At 41.4% G+C, this 20,414-nt stretch overlaps 1 protein-coding gene across 1 annotated transcript in view; it reads left to right on the top strand.

Moving 5' to 3' along the window:
• LOC110497541 (prostaglandin E2 receptor EP2 subtype) overlaps nucleotides 1-19,764 on the top strand; it is a 28,234-nt gene extending 8,470 nt beyond the window's left edge. Inside the window, exon 2 of the mRNA XM_021573691.2 lies at nucleotides 17,294-19,764. Within this exon, the coding sequence (XP_021429366.1) occupies nucleotides 17,294-17,587 (294 nt within the window). The 3' untranslated portion in view covers nucleotides 17,588-19,764. The remainder of the gene's footprint in view (nucleotides 1-17,293) is intronic.
• The last annotated feature ends 650 nt before the right edge of the window (nucleotides 19,765-20,414 follow it).

Here is a 20,414-nt window from a genome sequence, read left to right as displayed (position 1 = left end):
ATTTGAGTCAATTGGAGGTGTACCTGTGGATGTATTTCAAGGCCTACCTACAAACTCAGTGCCTCTTTGCTTGACATCAAAATAAATCAGCCAAAACCTCAGAAAAAAATTGTACACCTCCACAAGTCTGGTTCATCCTTGGGAGCTATTTACCAATGCTATTTACCAATAGTACGCAAGTATAAACACCATGGGACCACGCAGCCATCATACCGCTCAGGAAGGAGACGCATTCTGTCTCCTGGAGATGAACGTACTTTGGTGAGAAAAGTTCAAATCAATCCCAGAACAACAGCAAAGGACCTTGTGAAGATGCTGGAGGAAACAGGTACAAAAGTATCTATATCCACAGTAAAACGAGTCCTATATCAACATAACCTGAAAGGCCGCTTAATAAGGAAGAAGCCCCTGCTCCAAACCCGCCATTAAAAAAAAGCCAGACTACGGTTTGCAACTACACATGGGGACAAAGATCGTACTTTTTGGAGAAATGTTCTCTGGTCTGATGAAACAAAAATAGAACTGTTTTGGCCATAATCACCACCATCCTAACCGTGAAGCACGGGGGTGGCAGCGTCATGTTGTGGGGGTGCTTTGCTGCAGGAGGGACTGGTGCACTTCACAAAATATATGGCATCATGACAATTATGTGGATAGTGTATATTGAAGCAACATCTCAAGACATCAGTCAGGAAGTTAAAGCTTGGTCGCAAATGGGTCTTCCAAATGGACAATGACCCCAAGCATACTTCCAAAGTTGTGGCAAAATGGCTTAAGGACAACAAAGTCAAGGTATTGGAGTGGCCATCACAAATCCCTGACCTCAATCCTATAGAAAATGTGTGGGCAGAACTGAAAAAGCGTGTGTGAGAGCAAGGAGGCCTACAAACCTAACCCAGTTACACCAGCTCTGTCAGTAGGAATGGGCCAAAATTCACCCAACTTATTGTGGGAAGCTTGTGGAAGACTACCCGAAACGTTTCACCCAAGTTAAACAATTTAAAGGCAATGCTACCAAATAATAATTTTGTGTATGTAAACTTCTCACCCACTGAGAATGTGATGAAAGAAATCAAAGCTGAAATAAATAAATCTCTCTATTTCACATTCTTAAAATAAAGTGGTGATCCTAACTGACCTAAAACAGAGAATTTTTACTAGGATTAAATGTCAGGAATTGTGGAAAAACTGAGTTTAAATGTATTTGGCTAAGGTGTATGTAAACTTCCGACTTCAACTGTAACTGTTTGCTACATGCTATATGTTATGATGGCAATATTGAGCTTCCTTCCAAAACACATACTTCCACCATTTTCTGCCTGTGCATCCAACATTGTAAGAGATCCTCAGTTGGTTGAGATGGAAAACCCAGCCCATTTTCTTGTTGTAATCCATTACAAGCTCTGGAACAGATACACACTATATACACAAAAGTATGTGGACACCCCTTCAAATTAGTGGATTATGTTGCTGACGGGTGTATACAGTCGAGCACTAAGCCATGCAATCTCCATAGACAAACGTTAGCAGTAGATTGGCCATACTGAAGAGCTCAGTGACTGTCAACGTGGCACCGGCATAGGATGCCACCTTTCCAACAAGTCAGTTCGTCAAATTTCTGCTCTACTAGAGCTGCTCCGGTCAAATGTAAGTGCTGTTATTGTGAATTGGAAATTTCTAGGAGCAACAACAGCTCAGCCACGAACTGATAGGCCACACAAGCTCACAGAATGGGACTGTCAACTGCTGAAGCGTGTAGCACATACAAATCGTCTTTCCTTGGTTGCAACCCTCACTACAGAGTTCCAAACTGCCTTTGGAAGCAACGTCAGCACAAGAACTGTTTGTCGGTAGCTTCATGAAATGGGTTTCCATGGCCGAGCAGCCGCACACAAGCCTAAGATTCACCATGCACAATGCAAGTGTCGGCTGGAGTGGTGTAAAGCTCGCCGCCATTGGACTCTGGAGCAGTAGAAACGCGTTCTCTGGAGTGATGAATCACGCTTCACCATCTTGTAGTCCAACGGACCAATCTGGGTTTGGCAGCCCTAATCACCCAACATCAATGCCCAACCTCACTAATGCTCTTGTGGCTGAATGGAAACAAGTCCCCGAATCAATGTTCCAACATCTAGTGGAAAGCCTTCCAAGAAGAGGGGAGGATGTTATAGCAGCAAAGGGGGGGGGAACTTTTTTCAATTTAAATTACTATACAAAATTCTTTCAACTAATAGAATGTTATATGTATGGGGGATACAATCTTCCCAGCTCTGCAGATTCTGCTGTGAGGATGCAGAGTCATTAGATAATTTATTTTGGTATTGGTCCAGGAATGGCTGAAGAATTGCAACATTTGTCTAGAACTAGCAATACTGGGTGATTTGAAAAGACATCAATCAATCAATAATAATATTATTATTATTATTAATAATAATAATAAATAATATAATTATTATTTTAGCAAAAACATTTTTTTTTTTGTTGAATTTTTTTTCTCCCCAATTTCGTGGTATCCAATCCACCATTTTCACCATATCCATATCCAATCCACCATTTTCTGGAATTGTCCAAGCTGTTTAAAGGCACAGTCAACTCAGTGTATGTAAACTTCTGACCCACTGGAATTGTGATCCAGTGAATTATAAGTGAAAAAATCTGTCTGTAAACGGTTTTTGGAAAAACGACTTGTCATGCACAAGTAGTCCTAACCGACTTGCCGAAACTATAACAAGAATTTACAAGAAATTTGTAGTAGCACATCTTGTCTCATTGCTACAACTCCCGTACGGGCTCGGGAGAGACGAAGGCTGAATGTCATGCGTCCTCCGATACACAACCCAACCAGCCGTACTGCTTCTTAACACAGCACACATCCAACCCGGAAGCCAGCCGCACCAATGTGTCGGAGGCTACACCGTGCACCTGGCAACCTTGGCTAGCGCACACTGCGCCCGGCCCGCCACAGGAGTCGCTGGTGCGCGATGAGACAAGGATATCCCTACCGACCAATCCCTCCCTAACCCGGACGACGCTAGGCCAATTGTGCGTCGCCTCACAGACCTCCCGGTCGCGGCCTGGGCGCGAACCCAGGGACTCTGATGGCACAGCTGGCGCTGCAGTACAGCGCCCTTAATCACTGCGCCACCCGGGAGGCCAAAAGTGTTTATTTTTAATTTACAATCTGTAGAAGCTATGAGAATAGGAAGGTTCATTTATTTTGTGAAGCATCACAGCACAGTTGAAAAATATATGGCAAATAGAAATCCGATATGGATGATGTTGAGAGATAGATGGGAGGGGTTGAATGGAGCTGAAGGGTGGGACTAATAACAAGATAAACAATGTAAAACATACGGGATCTGTAAAATGTATATAGGTTCGGAACTTTTGGGAAATAGCACAGTTACAAATAGAAATCAAACTGGATGGACATCAGAAATAGAGGAAGGACTAAGAACAAACAAGAGAGAACTATTGTAAAGTAGACTGTGTCTGTAAAATGTATATAGGATGTGTAAATTGAAGGTAAAAGCAGAAGTGTTTATTAGTTTACTCCAATTGGGGGATCGGTGGTAGGGTTTGCGGGAATAATAATAATAAAGGTATATTCTATAAAAAAGTATGTATGTCTATATAGGTATGTGTATGTACATGCATGCATGTATGGATATATATATTTACCCCAAAAATATAGTGGATTGGAAATGATGCAGACAATTACATTGATGGAAGCAACATTCTTTCCGCAATATTAAACTGATCCAAGCCTTAAAAAAGCAAAGGGGGACCAACTCCATATTAATTCATCTTCTGCACATCTATCACTCCAGTGTTTAATTGCTAAATTGTAATTACTTCGCCACTACGGCCTATTTATTGCCTTACCTCATTTGCACACACTGAATATAGATTTTTTTCTATTGTGTTATTAACTGTACGTTTGTTAATTCCATGTGTTGTTGTTTGTGTCGCTTTGCTTTATCTTGGCCAGGTCGCAGTTGTAAATTATAACTTTTTCTCAACTGGCCTACCTGGTTAAATAAAGGTGAAATATATATATATATATTTAAATGCCCATGATTTTAGAATGAAATGTTCGACGAGCAGGTGTCCACATACTTTTAGTCATATAGTGTAAGTTCCTACCATTTTTAAAAACAACTTCAAAACCCCTGCCACTGTCACTTCAGGCCCAGGCAGTATGGTACAAGGGTGAATGGTGGGACTTGGGGCAGACACAGTCCATGGAAACGTAGGCTCCTCTCTTGGGTGTGCCCCCTCTCTTTCTCTCCATGTTCCTCTCCCTCCACTCTCCTCTCGCTCCGCTCCTCTCTATCACATCTCTATCCCTCCAATCATCTCTAACTCATCATCCTCCCTGCCTTTTGCTCCTGAGCCCTGACTCTCCATAGCCTTTCATTTGCTTTCACTGAGGAACAGAGGGAGAGGAGAGGAGAGGATCAACAAATAACACATAATCTTGCTCTCTCACACTGTCTGTCTCCCTTCCTGTCTTTTAATCAACCATAGACACTCTTCCTAATTAGGGGTTTCCATAATAAATTGTGTGATACAGTTACACACCTTCCAATTCCCCCAACTTGTCAGCTGGCTATGTAAACATATATCCAACTCATCATATGAGCTCCACTTCATGGGCATCTACCCTAACACAACAGCTACGCTGTCAAATAATATGAAAACGAGGCAATATATAGCCTTTGAATATTTGCACCTAGCAAACATGACAAACCATAACCTAAACACAACAGAAAACACAAATTACTCCAGCCTTCATTTCGGTGGCTAGTTAGCTGTTTGTCTGTGTGACAGCTGAGGTGACGTTTCGTGAGCGCAGCTCAAATTTACCACTACATACAGCTTTTCTTGTCTGACAGACTAACTAGCTTGCTAGCAGCAGGCCATTTCCATATGAGTTAGCTGACTATATACAGCTGAACACTGAAACTATTTTCATTGAGACAGAGTGCAATCATTCGAGCTCCACCAATGATATGCTCGCCTATACCAACAAAGTTATCATGACATGACAGGACTTGCTAATCTTAGAGCTATTCCCCAAGTTTCACGCCATCAAACATCGACAACACCAAACATACAGTATATCTGCTGTTTACTTATTTCACTCACCTCCATCCACATCATCGCTTTTCAAAGTGCAAGGATGGGTCTGAATCCGTATCGCCAACCAACATAGAGATACAACCTCTTTCACAGTGAAAAATCGTGTCCGTTCATTTTGAGTAATGAAGTGAAAAAAACGTCAAAAATTTAAATAGCAGCAAAACCTGTTTCTGGTTGATGACAACAGCCACACGAATACGACGACAGGTTGTTAGCAAGTTAATTTAGCGATTTTGACAAAGATATTATTGTTTGGAAAACAAGGCCAATCCCGGCCGCTATAGTAATTTAAAGAAAAGCTGTTGACTGCCACAATGGGTTCTAAAGAGTTAATGTGTCACGCCTGCTCCCGCTCTCTGGGGCTAGAGGGCACCAGGCTGCCCATCTTTACGCACACCTGTCACCACCATTACGCGGCATCAGCGCTTCATTGGACTTGCCTGGACTCATCACTTTATTGATTGCCTCCTCTATATCTGTCCATTGTCTATTGGGGCGGCAGGGTAGCATAGTGGTTAGAGCGTTGGACTAGTAACCGAAAGGTTGCAAGTTCAAATCCCTGAGCTGACAAGGTACAAATCTGTCGTTCTGCCCCTGAACGTGCCCACTGTTCCTAGGCCGTCATTGAAAATAAGAATTTGTTCTTAACTGACTTGCCTAGTTAAATAAAGGTACAATTTTTTGTTACAAAAATTCCCCAGTTTGATCCCGTTTCAGCATTAATGCCGTTATGTTTCCCTTGTCCAGACACTGTCCGTGTTTTGTTTAATGTGTTATTTATTAAATATTCACTCCCTGTACTTGCTTCTCGTCTCCCAGCGTCTGTCCTCACAGAATGCTGACACCAATATTGGAATCAGGGAGTTTTTTGTTTTGGTTGGTGTGTCGGTTTCGGGTGCCGCTGCCAAAGGAACCGGGGATGCCTCAGCTGGCTCATCAGGCTTCCACACCTTAGCTTGTTCGAGAGCTTTTCTTGCCTCGGTTGGCTCGGCAGGCTCCCATCCCACGTCATGCCTCAGCTGGCTCATCAGGCTCCCACGCCTCTGCTGGCCTCTGTCAGGCTCGCCGAGGTGGGATGCCGGGTGGTGCCCCTAGAGGGGGGAGGGTACTGTCACGCCTGCTCCCGCCCTCCCTCTCTGGCGCTTGAGGGCGCCAGGCTGCCCATCATACGCACAGCTGTCACCATCATTACGCGCATTAGCGCTTCATTGGACTCACCTGGACTCCATCACTTTATTGATTGCCTCCTCTATCTATCTATTCCTTAGTTTCAGCATTAATGTTATCCGTAGCCAATGTCAAATGTTTTTTTGTCTCTTGAGGGGGAATAGGCTTTGTAGTGCCCTCTTCACGACTGTCTTAGTGTATTTGGACCATGTTAGTTGAGAATGGGGTTGTGCTAGGTCCTCCTTTTTCTGTAGTCACAATCATGAGTAAGACCTTTATACTGGTCAATATTCACAAGGCCGCAAGGCCAGACATATTACCAGGACGTGTACTCTGAGCATGCGCTGACCATCTGGCAAGTGTATTTACTGACATTTTCAACCTGTCTGTATTACCAACATGTTTCAACATGTTTCAAGCCGACCACCATAGCCTGTGTGCCCAAGAACACTAAGGTAACCTGCCTAAATGACTACCGACTCATAGCACTCATGTCTGTAGCCATGAAGTGCTTTGAAAGGCTGGTCATGAGACCATTATCCCAGAAACCCTAGACCCACTCCAATTTGCATACCGCTCCAACAGATCCACAGATGATGCAGTCTCTATTGCACTCCACACTGCCCTTTCCCACCTGGACAAAAGGAACACCTATGTGAGAATGCTATTCATTGACTACAGCTCAGGGTTCAACACCATAGTGCCCTCAAAGCTCATCACTAAGCTAAGGACCCTGGGACTAAACACCTCCCTTTGCAACTGGATCCTGGACTTCCTGACGGGCCGCCCCAAGGTGGTAAAGGTAGGTAACAACACATCCGCCATGCTGATCCTCAACACGGGGGACCCTCAGGGATGCATGCTCAGTCCTCTCCTGTACTCCCTGTTCACTCCTGACTGCATGGCCAGGCACGACTCCAACACCATCATCAAGTTTGCCGTTGACACAACAGTCGTTGGCCTGATCCCCAATAACGATAAGACAGCTAACAACTAACATGGTCCAAATACACTAAGACAGCCGTGAAGAGGGCACTACAAAGCCTATTCCCCCTCAAGAGACAAAAAACATTTGACATCGTCCTCAGATCCTCAAATGGTTCTACACCTGCACCATCGAGAGCATCACTGCCTGGTATGGCAGCAGCTCGGCCTCCGACCGCAAGGGACTACAGAGGGAAGTGCATACGGCCCATTTCATCACGGGGATCAAGCTTCCTTTCATCCAGGAACTCTATACCAGGCGGTGTCAGAGGAAGGCCCTAAAAATTGTCAAAGACTCCAGCCACCCTAGTCATGAACTGTTCTCTCTGCTACCGCACAGCGAGCGGTACCGGAGCACCAAGTCTAGGTCCAAAAGGCTTCTTGATAGCTTCTACTCCCAAGCCATAAGACTCCTGAACAGCTAATCAAAGGTCTACCCAGACCCCTCTTTTACGCTGCTACTACACTCTATTTATTATCTATGCATAGTCACTTTAACTCTACCTACATGTACATATTACCTCGACCAACCGGTGTCCCCGCACATGGACTCTGTACCGGTACCCCCTGTATATAGCCTTGCTATTATTATTTTACTGCTGCTGTTTAATTCTTTGTTACTTTTTTTTCTCTTTCTTTTATTTTAAATTACTTAACTAAGTATTTTTCCACCGGCACAGGTTTCATACATTCACATAACGATTAAATATTCACTTACTTTTTGAAAATCTTCCTCTGATTTGTCATCCAAAGGGTTCCAGCTATAACATGTAGTGTCGTTTTATTAGAAGAATCCTTCTTTATATCCCAAAAAGTCTGTTTAGTTGGCGCCATTGATTTGAGTAATCCACTCGTTCAACTTGCCGTTAAAGGAATCTGAAAATCTACCCCTAAACTTTGTTTCAACCAGTCAAAATATGTTTCTATTTACTCCTCAGATATCCTAAAATGTAATCAAAATATAATATTTATTTCGGAAAGAAGTATGTTCAATAGGAAGCCGATTTTAGCAGGTGCGTAATTTCTTTATGACGTGCTCAAACACAAATTTCCAAGATTGTGTCCTTCTACTAAAACTGTTATTTCTTATTCGTGTTTGAAGTTACAAGCCTACAACTCTGAATATAGACTGCTGACACCCTATGGAAGCCATAGGAATTGCATCCAATATGACCTTTCTCTTGCATTTCTAAGAGGGTGGTCTCTCTCAATTCTGGTTAGTTTTTCTTTGGGTTTTCTCCTACCATATCTATTATGTTATTCTCCTACATTATTTTAACATTTTTACAAACACTACAAAAAGTGTTTTCTTTCCAATGGTACAAATTATATGCATATCCTGGCTTCAGGGCCTGAGCTACAGGCAGTTTACTTTGGGCACGCCATTCAGACATGAAATGGAGAAAAAAGGGACCTATCCCTAAGTTAACCTACTAGAGGATACCACTCCACCAACCTCATTGCTGTCTACTTAATTTCTCTCCTATTAAAGTCTATTTGTTGGTTAAGGGGTTGTAAGTAAGCATTTCACTGTAAGGTTGTATTCAGCACGTGACTAAATTTGATTAGATTTTCAACTTACTATTGTATTTTTTTTTTATTTAACCTCCTTGAGATGGGGAAAACATGTTTTTTATTATTAAGTTGAACATGTGCTCTTCATGTCAGTTTCTTCACCAACTTACGCTATTCCTATAGGGACCCAGTTGTGCTATGATAAACACATTACACAAGTGTATGTAGTTCAACACTTACATGAAGAAGTTATTAGTGTATTGAAATACACTTTAATAGGAGAGAAATTAAGTAGACAGCAATGAGGTGGGCAGAATCGTATCCTCTTGTAGGTCACCTTATGCGTCATGTAGGCAGGAAATCAAATGTCACCCACCAGTCCCTCACAAAAAATAAACACTTGTAAAAAAAGTTGAATACATTATTACCATATCATAATGCATGAATGCATAAATGCACAACATCAATGAAGATACTATCTAGAATGCTCATCTTCAATTAGAGCTTCATCAGGGTCACATAGAGGCCAGTGAACTAACAGTGGGACCAAGTTTCCATTTCAACCACCCCCGCTTCATATGACGGAAGAGATGCATCGATTTATTAAATAGTCTTGTTACCAAGAAATGCTCTACTGCTAAATTGACAAGGTGCCTGCCCCTAGGGAATGTACAAAGCAAAAACAGCCCTGGACACAAACACATGGATGTTCAATGACGCTCCAACCCCCGTACATAACCACGCAACTTGTATATGTTGTCATCAATAACGTCATCATTTCTTCCATTTCAAACATACCATTTAGTTCGGACACCCTATTGTGACACTTATTGATAACAACCAATATGTTGAAGGTGGTAAAAGGGGATAAATGAGACTCTTAGGCTTTTTAAAAACGTATTTCCCACTTTTTGGTTAATGTGCTCTTCATGTCAGTTTCTTCACCAACTTACGCTATTCCTATAGGGACCCAGTTGTGCTATGATAAACACATTACACAAGTGTATGTAGTTCAACACTTACACTTGGAGCTTATCACTCAGAGGTAGTCTTATAGGCAATATAGGGCACTCTATGGTAATGCAAACAGTCAGACACCCCCCCCCAACCCCCCCCCTGTGGGATTGGCGCCTTTCCTCTACGTCTGCCTGCTGTCGATGAAACCGGATCCTGCCTGTGAGCACTGCTTGCTCGACTTCCCCTCGTTACTGTGCCCTCAGGCACCGATGAAATTATTAATAATTAAACAGCATTTCGCTGTTGCAATAAGACACTGACTGAGAATACAGGTTTCTGCATGTCTCCTCAATATCTGCCCAAAGTGTTCTCTAACTAATCAATAATTACACAATCCAGACAGTTTGTTCCAGATCGAGGGCACATAGGGTTCTGACAAACATAATTAGTAGAGAATTTAAAGGAGCTCCCTGAAATATTTTTTGTTGTTGTATTAAACCCTGGGATTAAGGTGGTGTTCCCTAACAGCCTGATTTTTGGCAAACAAAATGGCAGCTCGGTTGGGGGAGGGAGGGAAATACCAAATTTACATGTAAGCTATTTCTCAATGATCTTTGCTCGATTTCTCAAGTCCTATCTCATGGCTTCCTACTCAAAATGCATTGAAGGAGGTCAGAAGGGAGGAACCATGGGTGTTCTTCTCCAATGTGTTCTGAGAGGGCATGGAGAAAGGACACAAGGGAAGACTATTGAGAAAGAGTCTTGGAGAATCAACAAGTTCAACACAAAGTGTTCATCTGGAGGTACTTATAAAGCTGTTACTGCATTTGCATAATGCAGACTGATATTAGAATGCATTTAAAACACGAAATAACTCTGTGTCAACAATTCACACAAGAGTTCAGCTCATTATGTTGCCCCATTGTAATTTGTGTAATCTACAGGCATGGCTGTGGTGTTTTTCCACTCTAGTCAGGGTTGTTCACACTGCTAGTTCCACCCACAGGATATTGTCGTAATGATAGATGTTTCAGGAAATTGGCCCGAAAGAGTCTAGAGTACTTTCACTTTTACTGGACACGGCACTCTTGAGTCACACCGGGAAACCCCAACAGTACACACAGCTTAGCAGTATACAGTTTGTGTGTGTGTGCTCGGTCGAGGAATGTGCATCTCCACTCTTTCACTAATACCAAGAGTAATAAAAACCTGTGAGATGGTTGGTTACATTTTCCGATCATTTATTGTGGAATTACATAAGAGGAAAATTAATGTCATTTTCTCCAAAAATAATATACTTTATTTGACTTCAATTTAGAAAATAGCAACTGTTATAAGGTATCTAGCGACAGACAGTCCGGTGGAAATTTGTACCTTACCAAATCTTGTTTCATTCCCGCAAATACCTTTTCGGCTCTGTGCCATTTAGCATGTGGAACAGCTACAGTGCCTTCAGAAACTTTACTTATTCTACAATTTGTTGTTACAGCCTGAATTCAAAATGTAATTTTCTTTTTTACATTTTTCAAGCTCTGAAGTTGGTTGTTGATCATTGCTACTGTAGATTTTGCTACTGCCATTTTCTTGCTATAGATTCTCAAGACGATTTAACATGTTGCCATACCGGGACGGTTGAGCTAACGTGCGCACTAATGTGATTAGTATGACGTTGTAAGGAACAGAAAACTTTCCAGGACATAGACTTATACATGTCTTATATGGGCAGAAAGCTTTGATTGTTGTTAATCTAACTGCACTGTCCAATTTACAATAGTTATTACAGTAAATAAATACCATGCTATTGTTTGAGGAGAGTGCACAACAACAAAACTTTTCTCACGGCAACTGGTTTGATACATTGACCTCTGAAGGTAAATAATATACTTCAGTAATTTTGCTCTAATTTGTCATCCTGAGGGTCCCAGAGATAAAATGTAGCATAGTTTTAAAATCAAATATAAGAACTGGGTTCTACAGTTTAAACCCCTGCTGTCTCTGGCTCCACAGCCACCCCGTCTGGCCATCTAGATGTGTGAAAGTTAGTATATTTATTTATTACCTTTACCTTTGTTTTTAACCTTCAGTTAAAAACAAATTCTTATTTTCAATGACAGCCTAGGAACAGTAACTGCCTGTTCAGGAGCAGAATGACAGATTTGTACCTTGTCAGCTCAGAGGTTTGAACTTGCAACCTTCCGGTTACTAGTTCAACGCTCTAACCACTAGACTACCCTAGGAGTGTGTAAACTTACCTTTGTATTACCATATCATTTTTGTATGTTCTCTATATTTATGGACTTTGGGCAGACTTGATACAAAATATTGTCCAGTATTGCAATGCTTCTCTGGATCAATCTGAAACTTTGCACACACACTGCTGCCATCTAGTGGCCAAAATCAAAATTGTGCCTGAACTGCAATATTATATTATGGCCTTTCTCTTGCATTTCAATTATATCTTTTACCAGATCTAATGTGTTATATTCTCCCACATTAATTTCACTTTCCGGCAAACTTCAGAGTGTTTCCATTTGGGTATGACATTTTAGGCGAAAATTGAAAAAAAGGGTCCGATCCTTAAGAAGTTTAAGTCAAAACTGTAACTAGGCCACTCAGAAACATTCAATGTTGTCTTACTAAGCAACTCCAGTGTATACAGTGCCTTGCGAAAGTATTCGGCCCTCTTGAACTTTGCGACCTTTTGCCACATTTCAGGCTTCAAACATAAAGATATAAAACTGTATTTTTTTGTGAAGAATCAACAACAAGTGGGACACAATCATGAAGTGGAACGACATTTATTGGATATTTCAAACTTTTTTAACAAATCAAAAACTGAAAAATTGGGCGTGCAAAAATATTCAGCCCCTTTACTTTCAGTGCAGCAAACTCTCTCCAGAAGTTCAGTGAGGATCTCTGAATGATCCAATGTTGACCTAAATGACTAATGATGATAAATACAATCCACCTGTGTGTAATCAAGTCTCCGTATAAATGCACCTGCACTGTGATAGTCTCAGAGGTCCGCTAAAAGCGCAGAGAGCATCATGAAGAACAAGGAACACACCAGGCAGGTCCGAGATACTGTTGTGAAGAAGTTTAAAGCCGGATTTGGATACAAAAAGATTTCCCAAGCTTTAAACATCCCAAGGAGCACTGTGCAAGCAATAATATTGAAATGGAAGGAGTATCAGACCACTGCAAATCTACCAAGACCTGGCCGTCCCTCTAAACTTTCAGCTCATACAAGGAGAAGACTGATCAGAGATGCAGCCAAGAGGCCCATGATCACTCTGGATGAACTGCAGAGATCTACAGCTGAGGTGGGAGACTCTGTCCATAGGACAACAATCAGTCGTATATTGCACAAATCTGGCCTTTATGGAAGAGTGGCAAGAAGAAAGCCATTTCTTAAAGATATCCATAAAAAGTGTATTTTAAAGTTTGCCACAAGCCACCTGGGAGACACACCAAACATGTGGAAGAAGGTGCTCTGGTCAGATGAAACCAAAATGGAACTTTTTGGCAACAATGCAAAACGTTATGTTTGGCGTAAAAGCAACACAGCTGAACACACCATCCCCACTATCAAACATGGTGGTGGCAGCATCGTGGTTTGGGCCTGCTTTTCTTCAGCAGGGACAGGGAAGATGGTAAAAATTGATGGGGAGATGGATGGAGCCAAATACAGGACCATTCTGGAAGAAAACCTGATGGAGTCTGCAAAAGACCTGAGACTGGGACGGAGATTTGTCTTCCAACAAGACAATGATCCAAAATATAAAGCAAAATCTACAATGGAATGGTTCAAAAATAAACATATCCAGGTGTTAGAATGGCCAAGTCAAAGTCCAAACCTGAATCCAATCGAGAATCTGTGGAAAGAACTGAAAACTGCTGTTCACAAATGCTCTCCATCCAACCTCACTGAGCTCGAGCTGTTTTGCAAGGAGGAATGGGAAAAAATGTCAGTCTCTCGATGTGCAAAACTGATAGAGACATACCCCAAGCGACTTACAGCTGTAATCGCAGCATAAGGTGGCGCTACAAAGTATTAACTTAAGGGGGCTGAATAATTTTGCACGCCCAATTTTTCAGTTTTTGATTTGTTAAAAAAGTTTGAAATATCCAATAAATGTCGTTCCACTTCATGATTGTGTCCCACTTGTTGTTGATTTTTCACAAAAAAATACAGTTTTATATCTTTATGTTTGAAGCCTGAAATGTGGCAAAAGGTCGCAAAGTTCAAGGGGGCCGAATACTTTCGCAAGGCACTGTATCTGACCTTGTGTTTTAGGTTATTGTCATGCTGAAAGGTGAATTTGTCTTCCAGTGTCTGTTGGAAAGCAGACTGAACCAGGTTTTCCTCTAGGATTTTGCCTGTTTAGCTCTAATTCCCTTATTTTTCGTCCCCCTCCCCAAACTCCCTAGTCCTTTCCGATGACAAGCATACCCCATAACATGATCCAGCCACCACCATGTTAGAAAATATGAAGAATGGTAATCAGTGATGTGTTGAGTTGGATTTACCCAAACATAACGCTTTGTATTCAGGACATAAAGTTAATTTCTTTGCCACATTTCTTGCCGTTTGCCTGTCCAGACCCACTAGCACACACCCCCATCACTTTCTACCACATGGCCTGAAACTGCACCATTTTATTTCTCTCCGTAGCACCAGCACTATTTAAATAAATTATTCAATTTTTCCCATTGTATTAATGATGGCTGATGGATTGAATGATTTTCCAAGTTTTTAATATACGTTTTTTCAAGAGTGATAAGAGAATCATCCAACCCATCGGACTTCTGGCTACGCCCCCATATGCCATGTCTTGAAAAATGCAGATATTTCGGATTACGGATTAAAAGCACATTTACATTGTAATACTTCTGACAGCCGACTTTCTAGCTCTGCCCACAACTTCCGGACTTCATAGCGTTCCCAAAAAACATGGATTATTGAGTCATTATTCGTTTTACACTTACCATTGTGCTGTAAAATTTGTGCATTTTGTCTCTTGTATAAAAAAAATCTATACATTTAGTTATACTGGATTAAGCGTACATTTTAGTTAACTGTAATTTTGTTAGTTATGCTCAAACTTTCCCTCCATCTTGTGCCAACATCAGTTCTTTTTAAGCCTTGGTTCCAATAGTTAATATTTTTTTGTAAGAGATTGTCTGTTGGATATGCTCGCTGCAAGATTTTATTTATCTTCCCTATCATATTATTAGAATTTTCTGATTCAAATAAGATTCGCTCTAGGTTGCTGTGATGTCCAAAATATTTCAAATAGAAGTTTTGTGATGTAACTTTTACATTGCATGTATTTCAAACTATCTACATTCATCAGTCCAAAATTACTTTTTAATTTCTTTCATGGAAATCTTTGTATTTCCTGTTACCAAGTCATTTACGGTTTCTATGCCTTTAGTTTTCCATGTGGATCAAAGGGATTTTCAGTGTCTTCTTTTTTTCTTTTTTTCTTTTACCCATTTACTGATAGGTGCACTTTGCAAGGCATTGGAAAACCTCCTTGGTCTTTTTGGTTGAATCTGTGTTTGAAATTCACTGCTCAACTGAGGGATCTTTACATATATTACAGAGATGAGGTAGTCATTCAAAAATTATGTTAAACACTATTATTGCACAGAGTGAGTCCATGAAACGTATTATGTGACTTGTTAAGCAAATTTTGACTCCTGAAATTATTTAGGCTTGCCATAACAAAGGGGTTGAATACTTCTTGACTCGAGACATTTCGGCTTTCATTTTTTTATTCATTTGTAAAAACATAATTCCACTTTTTTGACATGATGGGTTATTGTGTGTAGACCAGTTAAACAATTTAATCAATTTTAATTGTGGAAAAGGTCAAGGGGTGTGAATACTTTCTGAAGGCACTGTATTTCGGGTCAAGTGGCCCGACCCACTACATCAAATATATTTCAATATTTATTTATTACAAACTTGTTCTTTTTTCGCATAACTCCAGACTTAATGAATTATTAGCTTCTGAAGCGTTTGTTTCCACCAAAGACGATCTGTTTTCAATAATCTGACATTGACGCTAATCTCCAAAACAAGGGTTTCAAAAAGGATTCAAGGAATGTGGCTTGGTTGGTTAGGAGCAGGCAAGGATTACATTCTGGTCTATTTGACTTTTGGGAGAATGGAAGAACAAAGATGTTTGCGAGAGCTTGGAGAATCAGATGTTAAGCCTTGCTAGTGATTGGTGGTGACAGCATGTTGAGATGGTTGGTGGCATCTGTGGGATCACATTTGATTCAGACAGAGAGGATTAAATGAGTGGGGAAACAGACGGGGAGATGCAGAATAGACTGTCATTAGTACCCATGCTGGGGTGGGGAATATATGCTGCAGTATGTACTGTACCCACTACAACAGCTTCAGGCAAGGATCCCGCACTTAGACAGTTTTTAAAATTAAAATAAGAACAAATTCTTATTTACAATGACGGTCTACCAAAAGGTAAAAGGCCTCCTGCGGGGACGGGGGCTGGGATTAAAAATCTAGGACAAAACACACATCATAACAAGAGAGACACCACAACCCTACATAAAGAGAGACCAAAGACAACAACAACAGCATGGCAGCAACACATGAAAACACAGCTTGGTCGCAACACCACATGACAACAACATGGTAGCAACAAAACATGGTACAAAACTTTTTGGGCACAGACAACAGCACAAAGGCAAGAAGGTAAAGACAATACATCACGCGAAGCAGACAACTGTCAGTAAGAGTGTCCATGATTGAGTCTTTGAATGAAGAGATGGAGATAAAACTGTCCAGTTTGAGTGTTTTTTGTAGCTCATTCCAGTCGCTAGCTGCAGCGAACTGAAAAGAGGAGCAACCCAGGGATGTGTGCTTTGGGGACCTTTACCAGAATGTGACTGGCAGAATGGGTGTTGTGTGTGGAGGATGAGGGCTGCAGTAGGTATCTCAGATAGGGGGTAGTGAGGCCTAAGAGGGTTTTATAAATAAGCATCAACCAGTGGGTCTTGTGGGTATACAGAGATTACCAGTTTTACAGAGGAGTATAGAGTGCAGTGATGTGTCCTATAAGGAGTATTGGTGGCAAATCTGATGGCTGAATGGTAAAGAACATCTAGCTGCTCGAGAGCACCCTTACCTACTGATCTATGAATTACATCTCCGTAATCTAGCATGGGTAGGATGGTCATCTGAATCAGGGTTAGTTTGGCAGCTGGGGTGAAAGAGGAGAGATTGCGAATCCAGGTCTAAATGTAACCTTAGCCTGCAACTTTGATACGTGCTGAGAGAAGGACAGTGTACTGTCTAGCCGTACTCCCAAGTGCTTATATGAGGTCAAGCTCTAAACCCGCAAAGGTAGTAATCACACAGGTGGGGAGAGGGGCATTCTTCTTACCAAACCACATTACCTTTGTTTTGGATGTAGATGGCAGCAGTGGGATTCCTCAGTAAGTCATTTGATCAGGACTCGTTATTCAGTGTCTTCTCTTCCTCTCTTAGATCCGTGTTTATATCAACTCCACGGGGCAGAGGAAGGAGAGCCACAAGATGGACCTCATCGCCCTCCTCTTTCTCTCAACCAACTCCATCGTGGACCCCTGGGTGTTCATCTTCCTCAGCCCATCAGTGCTGCGCTTCTTCTGGGGAGCCCTGTGCAAGACGCCCCTCCTGCGGTCCAGGGAGTCTTTCTTCAAGTCCTCCCTGGGGAAGCAGACCCATGCCCAGCTGGAGCTGTGCCATCCCAGTGCTGTCTCAGAGTTCACCCACCCTCCGATGTCCACGCATATGGTTTGACCCTTTGATGTACTGGACCTAATTGGGGCCTTGTATGTTGTCTCTGAAGGGAGAAGCCACTCCGAATAGTGCCACTGCCCAAATGTGCTGCCTGCCTAGTGGTTTGGTTATATTGCAGGGATGTGGGGTGTGTGTGTAGCTACTTAGGGGCAACTTTTGGACAAGTGGAGCGGCAACCTACACATTCCTGCAAACGTAGGCTGCTGCTTGCTTGTTTTGGAACAAGCTCTGAGGCTCATTTTGGAAGCCTCCGGAGGCCAGCAACAGACATTTGACGGGCAGTTAGACTCCAACTCTGAGGAGAATGGAGTTGCAGTACAGGGTCACGTTCTTAAAAGTACTACCCATTATTTGTTTTTACAGCCTGGACTCTCAGATCAGAGGCCACTACAAGGACAGCAAACCAGGATTCACATCACTGAAGGAACTAAATCAGATAAGGACTGTTTATTCTATGTGAGTTGATCATGCTCCAGATGCATGCATTGTTGCCACCGTGCCCTGTTACCACACCCTGGGACTCCCAGGGAAGTTTACATGAATTCTTTCTATTGAGATGTTCCTTCAGCCATCAAATGGAATCCTTGTGATTTTGGGAATTGTTATCAGAAAAGTCGGAGTCATGCATGTAATCCAAGCAAGATTCACACACTCCAAACCTATGTTCAAATACTATTTAGGGTATTTCAAATACATTTGGGTGTAAGCATTTGGTCATTTTATTCCGAAAACACAAGTAGTTTAATATTGGAATGTATTTGGAAATAACCTTGGAGAGTATTTGCATGTATTTCGTAAATAAATATTTAAATACTACCATGCATTTCAACCAGGTCTGTTTGGTATTTGAAATAATGTAGTTGGAAATACTTTCAAAATGTAGGCTATTTATAGTAGAAGTAGTTGATTCGGGACACATTAAAATATTAGTACGATATTTATACTTTATTTGAGTAAAAAGTACTAAAATACGGTACACAGAAAATAACAAATAATCAAATACATGTATTTGAGCCCAGGCCTGACACACACATACACTATCCCCTCTCCCTGCAGCTATGACCCGTTGACCTTTCCCCTGTCACCCCACTGTGTACTCACCTCAAACGGTCAAAGGGTAATAGCTCGAGAGTGACATTTCTTTTTGTAACATGTTTTATCAAACTAATTAATGTGGTTATGTTATGAGAATTGTGCTATGAGAGGAGGTTTCGTCTGTACCCTTATGAGATACCTCAGTGTTTTATTTTATTTCATCTTTATTTAACCAGGTAGGCCAGTTGAAAGGACAGCTTGAGTATTTATTATGTGTCCCAGCCCTCAGATCTCATTGATGTGTTAGTGTACCTGGTGACAAGGTACTCATGAATGTTCAGTGCGCAGTTGTAAATGTGTCGTTCGTGTGTGTGTGTGTCAGTAAACCTTTTTATGTGACGAAAGTAAATGTTGTATAAAAAATGTCACGACAGGCCTGATGGAAAAAGAAAATTTGTTGGTAAACATTTGAAATGTCAACAAGACAATATGCCAGACAATGTGGGATTTTTTTGTGTCGATAACATTTATTATGCATGAAATGGCGGTGGAAACGCTTTTTTCATTTCCAATACATATCGAGGGTCTTATTCTGGTGACATGATGATTCATGCTTGGCTGTCGTTTGACAAATAAAAATAATCTTGCTATTTTGTCCATAATAATGTCATAATTTAGGCTATAGCCGCACTGCATCTGCGAGTGCGAGCTATTAGCTAGTGTGCACGTGCCAAGACCAGAGTGGACACATTCGCTATAAAACGCAACTTTTTTTGTGACAAGACCATCAGTAGAGTTGAAAATGTGACGGAAACCCATTTGACCTTTTATTCGGGACATGGGAAAACACATTTATCTGTAACAAGTCAATTTGATGGAAACAACTCTCTGGTGGGAAAATGCGCATGTTGTTTTCATATGGATTTTAGAATATTTGCATGAAAATCTGTCGCCAAATGGATGGAAACCTAGCTAATGTCAAAGAGATGGCAATGAAAAAAACATGATAACAGCAAGAAATCCTACCTCTAAAGTTGAAGTCGGAAGTTTACATACACCTTAGCCAAATACATATAAACTCAGTTTTTCACAATACCTGACATTTAATCCTAGTAAACATTCCCTGTCTTAGGTCAGTTAGGATCACCACTTTATTTTAAGAATGTGAAATGTCAGAATAATAGTAGAGAATGATTTATTTCAGCTTTCATTTCTTTCATCACATTCTAAGTGGGTCAGAAGTTTACATAAACTGTACTCAATTAGTATTTGGTAGCATTGTCTTTAAATTGTTTAACTTGGGTCAAATGTTTCGGGTAGCCTTCCACAAGCTTCCCACAAAGAGTTGGGGGAATTGTTGGCCCATTCCTCCTGACAGAGATGGTGTAACTGAGTCAGGTTTGTAGGCTTCCTTGCTCACACACGCTTTTTCAGTTCTACCCACAAATGTTCGATAGGGTTGAGGTCAGGGCTTTTTGATGGCAACTCCAATACCTTGACTTTGTTGTCCTTAAGCCATTTTGCCACAACTTTGAAAGTGTGCTTGGGGTCATTGTCCATTTGGAAGACCCATTTGCGACCAAACTATAAGACTGATGTCTTCAGATGTTGCTTCAATATATCCACATAATTGTAATTCCTCATGATGCTATATATTTTGTGAAGTGCACCAGTCGCTCCTGCAGCAAAGCACCCCCACAACATGATGCTGCCACCCCCGTGCTTCACGGTTAGGATGGTGTTCTTCGGCTTGCAAGCCTCCCCCTTTTTCCTCCAGACATAACGATGGTCA

This window comes from Oncorhynchus mykiss, chromosome 19 (assembly GCF_013265735.2).
Source record: "Oncorhynchus mykiss isolate Arlee chromosome 19, USDA_OmykA_1.1, whole genome shotgun sequence".
Lineage (NCBI taxonomy): Eukaryota > Metazoa > Chordata > Actinopteri > Salmoniformes > Salmonidae > Oncorhynchus > Oncorhynchus mykiss.
Note: the sequence above shows the minus strand (reverse complement) of the source record. Positions and strands in the feature narration are given on the sequence as shown.